The sequence below is a fragment of the Diaporthe citri genome, assembly GCF_014595645.1.
Source record: "Diaporthe citri strain NFHF-8-4 chromosome Unknown scaffold_9, whole genome shotgun sequence".
NCBI lineage: Eukaryota > Fungi > Ascomycota > Sordariomycetes > Diaporthales > Diaporthaceae > Diaporthe > Diaporthe citri.
Window position 1 is genome coordinate 1,507,107 of NW_025064854.1, and position 11,737 is coordinate 1,518,843.

An 11,737-nucleotide genomic window follows, 5' to 3' on the forward strand; every position below is an offset into this window, starting at 1 on the left:
ATCAGCCGCCAGAGGAAATCATGTCTGGCCCAGAACGAGACATCGGTTCCCAGTTTGACATTTGGTCGTGTCTGAGACTTCGTGGCCTTGGTGGTCGCCTCGAACGATATGAAGGGGGATTAGGGGCCGTCAGCAGGGACCGAATTGAGAGTACGCATCAACTCTGTGATACTTCGACATCACTTAGCCCCAGAGTCTCAAAGGACTTTAATACTGATACTGTCTGGTTGACTCTAGGGGATTCAAAGAGTGAGACAACCGTGGGAACATGGATTTGTAATGGACAGATAGTGCTCGGGCCTCGGATCATCGCCTCGTCCCTGGTGGTGCTTGTCTTCCGCGCCGAGGACCGTCATTTTCGCAATTTCGCCTCTCGTCTAGAGGTCTATTTTAACAAGCGCTGCTCAGAACTGGTCTTCGATGCTATGGTTGAACAACCGCTATATATCTACATAGCGTTATACCAGTGTTATAACAGCTTTACGACGTTTTTCCACCAGTATCAAGGGATATATGAAGAAGTCGTGAGTATTCTTCGAATACCCGTATACATACAAAATTGCAAATGCTTAAGATACTGATCAACTGCTCAACAGGCTCTTCATCAAGAGAAGAGGATTACTAGTGTCTTCTCACGGAGTTTTCGTTTGAACAAGACTCTCATACACATGTCTTATTGCCAAGAAGATATCCTCATGCACAAGACAATGCTCATGAAAATTGGGAGGCTTATTGACTACGTAGCTAGGTACATAAACAGAACCTATAGATCCCAGTTCCAACTTGAACTTGGCTGATTATTACTGTCCCACCTACGCCAGATCCACCTACGGCAACGACGGATGCTCTGAATGAGGAACTGGAGAGTCTCCAGAAAGACCTGAACGATTTCGAGGACAAATATAAGTTCTTTTCTGAGAGATTTAAGGCAGCATTAGAATTGGTATGTTCATTATTTTGCTCCAGCGGTAGTATGTTTCAATGAATAACATTCCGTCTGTGAACAGGAGTTCAGCCTGTCTAGCGAGAGACTTAATTGGATCATGATGTTGTTCACAGCCCTTACCGTTCTGTTCACCCCCATTGCATTCGTTGCAGTAAGTAAAGTCTCAGCTCTCGACTAAGAACTTTCATGGGGCGTAACTAAATATTTACCGTCAAGGCTGTATTCAGCATTATCGATTCGGATCCTGTCTGGTTTCTCATATCTGGATCGGCAGTCTTGTGTATCAGCATTGTAATCTGCCTCTGGGCGTTCTCATCAATCCAGGGACTGGGTCACAAGATGACACAGGGTGATCTGAGAAGTCTCTTACATAAACTACCGTATCAGGGCCCTGGTTACAGGCGCCCAAAGGGACCAGATGGCGGCGGTCCTTCACCTCATGATCCAGGCCCGAGCCCCCCATCATACCCAAGTGCCCATGGCCCTATGGCTGAGGGTCGCATGTCCGGCCACGAATCAGGGCATCGACCTAAGCCAAGCCAGCCTCTTCCACCCCCCTCACCACCACCTCGACCGCCGGTCAGCTCCTTCAGGCCTCCAGTGAGTTACAGTCACTGGAGACCACCGCCGGGGCCACCACCGATACCAGTGGACCCAGAACATGGGCATTGGGGCCGTCATCCTCGACCAAAGCCTCCTCCACAGGGGCCTTACCGCCGTGTACCACCTCCAGCAAAGTCTGACGTGCGCCCGGGGCCGAGCGTACCGGTAGCCCGCGCACCCTCGGCCCGATCATACTCGTCGGGAGACTCGTTCCCGGAGGAGGAAGTTCTCCGCCGCCGGGAGTCACAGCTGCACGATCGGGAGGTGAAACTGCGCGAGCGGGAGGTGCAGCTGCGCGAGCAAGAAGCGCGTCTTCGCGTCGGGGTAGATCCTCGTCTGCGCGGAGACCACGCGGAGCAGGTGCTAGTCCGAGAGGAGGTCGGTCAGCCACGAGCCCAAGAACAAATGCGTCGTAGCGAGGAGGCTCACCGCGTGCTTCAGGAAGGGTTACGTCGTGAGGGGGACTCCCGGCGCTTGGAACGACGAGGGAAGATGCCAGAAAGAGAGTAGCGGATAATTCGGAGAGTCTGGAAATATTGGGTCTATCTTTGCATTACGGGCGAGAGTTGTGCTGGCTAGTTCGGACTTTCTCTTGTGTATATCCCTACACACACCTTGATGGAGAAGCCCGATTTCCCTCTCAGAACAAGTACGCGCTACTCATGCAGAGAATGATGTATGAGAATTTGGATGCTTTTCTTACCATGCTCTTACCTGAAAGAGGTGTTTTTTTTCTCGAAGTCTTTACCAATAAAACAATATAGATCAGCGTCATTTGAGGTCTATTACAATACGATGTTACGAAACATTTGCCCAGATCCTACTGTTACCTGTGCCTAGCAATCTTTGACACCGTTACTCGATGTAGACGTTACTGTGTCTCGTATTTTCTATAATATCTGAGAAGCTCGACAAATACGTTCAGTTGTCCTTTCCATGATGTTTGTCAATCTCAGAAGCAATTTGTCTGCGCAACCTCTGATGCGCCTTTACAATTATAGACACTTTCTGCTCCTTGGTGATGTCTCATGCTCTCCTCCCACTCAAATGAGCTTGAGTAATGGCGGCTGGCCGGCCATTCGAGCGAGTTCCTCAAAAGTCTCCATGTGATAGAAGATCCGACCAGTTTTTGATCATTGTCTTCGTTCTTATAGATGTCCAAAGAGGTGTTGTCACACAATCTGATAACGCTGGAGTCTGTCTATAAGTGATATTCCAACGTCGACATGACTACGCCTGAGTCCAAATGACAATTTTAACCCCAAGTAATATTGCGACCGAGCTTCGTAGAGGCATTGTGACTGCATATGATTCTATCATTCCATTCTATGACTTTACCAGTGGCTCGTTCACGATTGCTCACTTATCACAAGAAGTTGTAGAATGATATTTCTTTTGCTTGTCAGAATAGACAAGTGATACATTCCAAACGGTGATGATCCTATACTTGATCTCTCAGTTTTATCTGAGGGCTTCCAATCTATCCCAGGCCTACCTCTTGCCGTGATCCAGGAAGTTCACCTAGATATTCTGCGAAAGATGGTTGAACGTGCCTACCCTGATCATGTATCGCGCAATGGCGCCGTAGAACAAGTTCGTGAGCGCCTCGGCCTTGTAAACGATTGTCGTCATAAGCTCTCAACAACAACTAGTGGATGCAACTTAGCCAAAGAAAGACTGAAGTAGCGTTCTCGTCTTGTTCGATCGGAAGCACGGGGCCAATAAGTGGCCCTGTTTTGTTATCACGCGAGTTTTTTCTTAGGGCGTTGTGGCTTCCAATAACCATGAGTGGAATCAAACATGTTAGTCCCTGTTCGCGTCTAGAACTGCATGTATATGTATTGCCTACGAACTTGGGCCTGGCCTGTTCGAAATGTTAAAGATGAAGATCACCTAATTGAGTAGGTATGTTTATTTCGTGTCAGGAGGGAAGTATCAACCATATGCGTTGCAACTTGAACACAGTACGCACTAAGAAAATACCACACTGCCATGGACAGAAGCGGTTCCGTTCCAGAGCCACTCTAGAGTTGTAGAAGATACGCCAGATCCATGCCAGGGGCGATACAAGGGTGGCAGCGACGCGGGCAATATTTTCTCATTTGCGACTGTGCCAGCGGGAAGGACACGCTCGGCAAGCTGCATGCCGAATCATCAACCGCTGTCTTGGGCACTGCCTGAGGCTGATATATGCCGAAACTTACCTTGCTTAGAGCGTATCCTTGTCGCCTTGGGTACAGCAGCCACGTTGACTCGCACTCGGATTCGTCTTCACACCCTTACACACGCCACCGATTTTTCCTGCGATTTGTCGAGAGCTGAAATATCTCCGACCAGGAAGTCTTTCCAAAACGAGACTTCACCCGCGTGAGGAGCCTCACTCGAGGGTTGGCACTTCGGGAACGACACTGCCCTTTGGCGTCAGGTGACAAAGCATACTTACACGTGCTTGTGTGGAGAATAGCATGATCATGCTAGGTACCAAATCTTCCATGCATAGCTCTCGCACACCGGTAACAGTCGCTGCAGTGACAGCGCCCTGAAATGGCCCTGGCGCAGACGCAAGTGTGTCCTAGTGCTACAGGAGCATCCACAGAGCTGGCCCTACAGGTGAGACACACACCCAGAGGGAGGACATCCCAGCAGGGACATCACCAGCCCACTATATAAAGGTTCAATAGCCAGCAAATTATGCATGACACTGCCCATCGACCCCTTTCTGGTCCTGCACGGGACCGTCCGCAAAAGGCGAGGGTGGGTGCCGGGTGCCCTGCACGTCGCTCGATCGGGTCGGCACGTGAGGACCGTCAGGCCCCAAAGCGCCCCCAGAGCTACCACTTGGCTGGCTCCTAATGCACAGGCTGGTGGGTGCTGGTGGCGTGTGGGTGGGATGTGGGCAGCCCTGTCCAGGCACGCTTGCAAGAGCCGTTCATCCTTCGCATGCAACTAACCCACCTGCAACCGTAGCAGGGGCTGATCAGCACCCAGACGGTGGCGGGAGAGCTGTAGTAGGGGTGTTGTTGCTGACGCGCGAGAGAGAGGCGTGCAGCGCCCTGTTTAGTGATGCTGCTTGTTTTCTCTGCTCTGCGATCCAACCAGCAGTTATTGGGCATCTCCACTGCGACGATGCGTGATCGTGGACGTCACGAGAGAGGACGGGTGGCCAACCTTGCCATGCAGGCCTGCCTCTGTCATTTGTGACGGGCCACTTACAGCAGGTGGGCTCGGTGCAATGGGCATCGACGTGGTGCCACCTGGCTGCACCGATTACAAGAGCTTGCTTGGATGGGCTTTTGCTCCCCCGGAGAGCTGAGGCACACACACCCACGGGCGCTGTACACCACAGCTCTCAAGCTGCCGCGTATTTGTCTCGAAGGCCACGAGCTCACAGGACAGGCGGCTGTATCCGGTCTATCCGTGGGCCGATGCCTTGCCTTTCTCGGTACCAGTTCAGCGTGCTGGATCCGCGGCTGGAACTCGACGAGGCAGGTTGTGGCCTATCAGCGGCGTACTGGCTACTGGGAAGATGATCCATTGCAGATTACCATCGCATCAAATCAGTAGCATTGGTGTTACCATCTGACTCTGGGCCGTCGCACCCACCACAGATGTAGACATGTGCTTCTGCAGGCCACAGGTACTGCTCAGGCACAGGCGAGAGCAATCCTGGTAGCTCACTTCAGAGCTCTTCAGGTAGCCATGCTGATGCTTGAGAAAGCGTGAAATCAGTGCACTGCTGGCTCACCGATTAACGAATGGATTTCCCTGTGAGATGGGCGGTTTGATTGCTTGCAAGGCCATCGCTCCGCCAGGTTACACCAAGCTTTTGAGGATGACTTGCTGGTTGTTGGGAATGGGCATGGCCAGCCACATTGAGCTCCCAGCGAGTGGTTGATGAGGAGGCTGTAGATGGGGCACAACATAGCCACCGGGGGACAGTATCTCTCAGGCTGGCTGCAGCGTTGGGATCTGGCAAAGGCGCCAAAACAAGGTGAGGCGCTCGCCAATCACGGCGTGTGTGCCCGCGATGGCTCACCGAAAAACGAAAGGTGTGAGATCTTGTACCTGACCTGCCGCCTACCGATCTGTGTTGGGAAAGCCCACAGCCGCCCCGAGACCACGATCACATGCCATTCCCTTGAGCTATTTCAGGACCTTGCACAACGTGGCTTGACAGAGGGGGACGATGTCTAGGTGATACACGGCCAGGGAAACGAAGGCTCACGATGTTTGTTCTTTTCCTAGCGCCAAGCACGGCTGAGTCTGAGCGTACCTGTCGGGTCTATCCGGCGGAATGCTGTGTAGCTCAGGCAGCCCGTCGCAATGTGATTGAACAATGCAGGGAGCAGAAGGTTCGCGTGAGACAAGTCCTAGCTCGTCAGGCGGTCCGGCCCTGCTGGCTTCTGATAGAAAGCTCCGACGCTGCTGCTGGTGATCGAGCCCAGCGTGCCCTTCGGGACTGGCAGGTTGCTGGGTCCGCACAGATTTTCACTGCTACGTAGAGATGCAAGGTCAGGCCAGACCGCGTATTGAGGCTGTGGGTGTCCCTGACGGCCGAGTCATGATCCAAGGGGACCTGCTATCAGAGGCGTTCCCGAGAGTTGATCACCTGCAACGGTGGCTCCATGGGGCTTCAGCCAACCTCAGCCCTACGAGCCGGAGCTCGACGCCGCTCAACCCAAACTGAAATCTCCGAAGCGAGAAAAAGTGATCGCAAGGGATAGCAACACGAGGCGAAACATGTGAGATCCGCTCTTTGTGCCGGCTCAGCCCTCGTGAAGCAACTCGATCCCAAGGAATTCCCGCGCCTGAACGCTCAGGGAAGCGAGATGACCTGCATCAGGCACCTCGGGAGGACTTGCTGTGACTTTGGTAGCCGCAAGCCAAAGCTGCAGCATTCGCCGGGAAGATCATGTGCAGTACAAATTGCTTCTGATCAGTGACAAGCGGCCATGCGCAGGAAAGGAAACCTTGAGGCACAGAAATGTGCATACAGCACAGCACATACAGACAGGCCCTGACAGGGCAGGTGAAAGAGTGCTTGGCTGGAACGCGTACCCGTGAAGATAGCATTCCTCCTCTCTCTGCAAGTCTCATTGTCTCTGCGGGGCCTGAGAAATGTGCGTCGGGAGCGTGCTGATAAGCGGCGATATTCGGGTGGCTCAACCCATTCGTGTCTGAGACACGTCTGGCGAGACAGGAAGCCTCGTCAGCCAGCTGCGGTTGTGAGGCGGCGGCCACCTGTCACGACAGCTGCAAGCTGGTAAGCGACAAGCGAGGGAGCGCCACCATTGCGAGCCCGAGTGGTCCGGTATCAGAGCGTTGGGGGTGTGGTACGGCCTGCTTCTGCACAGCTCTCTGTTTTCCCTGATAATGTGTCAGAGCTTTTGGCATCAGAGGTCGGCTGGGCCTGATTACGAAGCAGCGCAGGCCGAGTAACGACATGGACAGACGCATGGTCTAAAAGTACACACGGGACAGCGGCAGTAACGGGGCCAGCAAACAACTCCGCGCGCTACAGCCCATCTGAGGGCCGTTCCAGACCGAACACAACACAGGGGGCAGGCCGTTGAAGCTAGATGAGTCCAACCTCAAACTAAAGGCAGGATTAGCGCGGTGGGAGTGTCATGAGACGCCCTTTTGCATAGCTGATCCCTGAGCTCCCATGCAGCTGGTGTCTGGATCACCACAGGTACCGATGCAGTCGAGGGGCAGCAGCTGCGTGCCCCCGCCCACCCTTGGCCGCTCCAGCCCAGCACTCGACGCATGTGAAATCATCATGATCGGGAGCTGAAGGGCTGGTTTGACTTGCCTGGGTTGTGAGTAGTGAGGACTGCGAGAGGGGTCGGGAGGATGCAACTAGACGGAGTATCTCCTTGTACTGACCGCAAAGGCAAGCACACCCAAGAAGACAAGGGGAGCTCTGCCCTACACTAGTAGGTACTATACTGGCACAGCGGCGCATTATTACGCCAGCTTTATGTCAGTTGGAATGGGAAAGTCAACACGTCTTGCGCCCACACAAAGAGTAAGACAAAACTGTAGCCATGCTTGACAGACAGACGTTGCCAAAGGAGATGCCAGGAGTCAGCTCTGGGGCTTGCCGTGTCGTGTCGTTGCCGTTAGGGTCGTTCCTGTCACGGCAGGAGCAGAGCAGAGTAGAGCAGACCAGGACCGCGACCATTTCCCCCAGCAGTCTTGCAAGCTCTTTCCAAAATGGGCTCCAAGGGCCCCCTTTATTATTATTATTAGTCTATCTTATCCGCTTCCCGGGCGGGTGGACAATTGAAGGTGGGAGCCAACCTTGGGAAGTGAGTCGGTGCGATCGGAGGGGTGCCCACCGTACCGTACGGACAGTACAGTAGCTACTTAGCCCTACCTACTTGGTAGGTTGACTAGGTACCGTACCGCGCAGCCTAGGCCATCGATCTGCCTTTGAGAACTCACGTCCTGTAACAGTTGCCGCACCCGTCCTATGCTCTGTGACTCGGCCTATGTGTCAGAGGGGCTTTGACGAAGTGCACGGCAGCGTCACTTGACCTCTCCTTCCCTGGAGCAGCCCAGGCAGAGGAGGGAGGCAGAGGGGAAAGGTGTGGGTGGCCATGTGCTCAGGTTCTTTCTTGGAAAGTCACACTCGCCGTTGCCCCACCAAATGGCACTGCAGCTGGCCCACACCCCCTCTCCCAGCTCTGTCTGCTTGCTTGCTTGCTTGCGTGGTGTGGTCTCGCTGCCCCGCTTTCGACGTCGACAGCTGAGAGGACGGATTTCCAAGGATTCGGGACGACGTCGACGAGACGGGCGGGCCCTCACTACAGCTCCAAGGCCGTTGGCTCGCCGTCGACCACACAACACAGCAACAACACAACGCATTGTCAAGCTCGAGATGATGATGCAATTGCCACTGGCCTCGAAGCAGATCTGCTACCGAGATCCGGACTGTGCTCACCGAGCCCAATGGCCCAGGCTGAACCTTCAATGGCCTGCAACGCGTCGTCGTCCGCGCAGTCTCTCTTGCCTGCTGAGCTTCCCGAGAGACCAGGGCGGGCTGCCGGGGAGCTCTCTCTCTCACTCTCACCCTCCCTCCCGCTCGAGTAGCTCCTCCCGCTCCCTCTCTCGCGTTGCAGTCTGCGGGGAACGCCCATGTCGATGGATGGAGGGTCACCTTCACTCCGACTGGCTGGCAGGCTAGCCACCGTGTGCAGCCAGATCGGACCCCTGCCGCGACCGAAAGCCTCTAAAGGTTGTCTCCAGCAACAGCACTACTGTACTGTGAGCACATAGCTTGTGTGCCCCCCCCCCTGACAGCCCTGGCAGTCCAGAGTACCAAGTAGTCGGGGACCTATGTACTCCGTACGTACGGTAGGGACTCGAGGGACCACAGGTATTTTAATTCTGGTGACAAATCGGACAACATTGCCTATGCCTCATGCTGGCTGCGCGAGGGCGCGAAGATGAGCTGAGCTTTGAGGCGGCAGCAGGGCAGTGAACGGCCAACCACCTCGCGCCGGCGTGGGAAGGCGATGATGCACTAGGCAGGAGGCTCGAGAGCTCGCTCTCGAGGTTCACGACTCCTGCCAACTGCAGATGATGCATCATGCAAAGGAGGGGGATTGCGTTCCGGAACTCAATCCTGAGCTCAGTGATCACGGGCTCGGCAGGCGGCAGATCCAAGATGCAGGGAGCTCAAAGCAGCAGCGCTGCCCGAACACGCACGCGCACACACACAACTCACACACCACCGAGGACGAAGCCCGACCTCGACCTCTACGGCCTGCTTGCTACGGTGTCAGATCCTGCCAGGTACCGGTTGGCCCATTCAAGGCCCTCGAATTGCAAACTTGGTAGATGATCTGTCCCTAACATCCTGCTGCTAATTGCGTACTACGTGAGTACGTGCTGCTCGACAGGTTTTAGAGAGCCATTCCTCTGAATAGGATTCCGGCCGGTGCTCGAGATAGGAGGCTCCCCGGGTCACACCAATGCCTATGCCAGGATGGGTTCATCCCCGTTCGAGGTGGTTCTTGGGTAGCCATGGGGCGTGCCTGAGTTGATGAATAATCTCCTGAGTCCTTGACTTACCATGCGGCGTCTCACCTGGCTGCTCGACCACTGGGCGCGTCTACAATACAACTGCGTACCAACCCATTGGCGACGAACATGCTGGGAGCTCTTCTCAATCGAGAGTCGAGGGGTGGAGGGGATCGCAGCGCGACCAGCCCGCCCGCGGTTCCGAGACGAGCAGCTCGGCAGCTCGCACCCTTGCCCAGTTGACACCCACCGGCCCCAGGCTATAGGCCACAGGCCAACAGGGCCCAGGGCCCAGGGCCCCCAAGCTCGACGCCGCCCGGGCAAGCCCTTCCCGTCACGTTGTACCGAGACAACACCTCGCGAATTAGTCAAGACACCTACTGGCATCGATGATCCCCTGTCCTCACCGTACGGGATGTCACCGAAGCAAAGTGATGGCCGTCCAGGAGCTGCCGGACGACACTGACCCTACAGGGCCGGATTTTTTATAACAAAGCGGAAGACCCTGCAGGATCGGGTCGCTCAGCAGATCAACCAAGCCTCCTTTTTTGACTTCCGCTACGCGGACCGCTTAGCGCCTGTCGGCCGTCTCAAAAGAGGGCACATGATGAACAGGCTCCGTTTTGAGCGGGTCAGAATGACAGGCGAACACAATCTTGTAGTCGGGACCCGCTAGCCTAACCATCATTTCTTCAATGACAGAAAGCAGCGGCGCCCCTGCCGTCATCTTGACCACGTCTAGGCGCGCCACGATAGGCCCTGCGCCGCTGCAGTCCTGCTGCATTGCATGCTCGCGAACGATTGAGGGAGAAGATGATCTCGCACCAAAAGGGGAAAGGCAGTCAGGCACACAGGCAGACAGGCACGCTGGGCACACAGGCACGCAGACGGGCAAGAGCCTGGGTGGTGAATGAACTTGGCCCACCGACGCACGTCGTGCATGCACTGCATGGTCAGGATCCGGGCTGGGAGGCAGTCAAGCCGTTGCATGAAATGGTAAACGGCCAGCAGGAGTGGGCTTACACGTTTGGCCACCCGCCGGCCAGAATTGAGCCTCAGTCAGCGACAAGGTACTATACTATGTCAATGTAGCAAGCTGTATCAGGTGGCCCGACCTGGACCGAAAGCAGGTCAGAGCTTCAAACGTGTAGCGGCGGCCGTGGATACATACATGCATACTTCCAATTTGGTAGTATGGGAGGTACATAGTCTACACACACACTGACAACCGGCGCAAACAGACAAACGCGAGCACACGCACACACACACAAATACACAGGACTGCACTTCTCTTGTTGAACGGTCAAACAGTCTACCAGGGGTTCCATTTATGACATACATAGAGTCTCGGGTGTTTCCTGAGCCTGTCGATTTGCAGCTATGCTTTTCTCTTCTCTGTTCTGTTTCTCAAAAAGGGGCGGATGGGTGGAGGGGGCCCGAACTGAACGAGCCATATCGAGATAGATGAGGCTATTCGCTGCGACGTACTTAGTACCTATTTCTGTCTGGGACCGGGGTACGTCACTTGGAGTGGTCATGCACCCAGCCTGCGCTAGCCTCATCACACGATGCGTCTCTGTCCAGGACTCCAGTTCAGTTCCAGTTTCCAGCAGTCCCTCAAAACGAAACGAGGCGCCAATTTCCACTTTCACTTCCGCACTTCCACCCTTTCACGCTGCTCTCACCCGGACCGACCTGGAACCTCGTACAATATCTCGTCAACACCGTCAGTCAGTCAGTCAGTCAGTCAGTCAGTCAGTCAGTCAGTCAGTCAGTCGGTCGTGCCGTGCCGTGCCCGTGTCGTGTCGTGACCTTGACCTTGACCTTGGAACCTAACCTCCTGGACAGCAAAGGAGCCCGCCATCCCACCTCCCTCTCTTTTCCCTCCACCACCTTGCCGTCGACCTGGGTTCTCAACCCCCCTCCTTTTACCCAGCCAGCCAGCCAGCCAGCCAGATTTATTTCTTCTCACCTGGGACTTCCTTTCCCTTGATCCAACTGCCTGGCCTGCCTGGCCTGCCCGCCCTTTGGAACCTGGGAACCTACCTGTGCACCTGAGCGACCAGCGCCTGCCTCGGATTGGACCTAAACCTGGACCTGGACCTGGACCTTGACCTGGACCCGACCCTGATCATCGGCCCCGACCTTACCTCGTAAGTA

At 55.0% G+C, this 11,737-nt stretch overlaps 1 protein-coding gene across 1 annotated transcript; it reads left to right on the plus strand.

Annotated features, from left to right (window-relative positions):
* Positions 1–1,432: 1,432 nt before the first annotated feature.
* Positions 1,433–4,558, plus strand: INS49_015543 (uncharacterized protein; the record flags this gene model as incomplete). The annotated part of the gene is made up of 2 exons (XM_043176222.1): positions 1,433–1,927; positions 4,517–4,558. The coding sequence occupies 2 exons, from the start codon at positions 1,433–1,435 to the stop codon at positions 4,556–4,558; spliced, it is 537 nt and encodes a 178-aa protein (XP_043019677.1).
* Between the last annotated feature and the right edge of the window lie 7,179 nt (positions 4,559–11,737).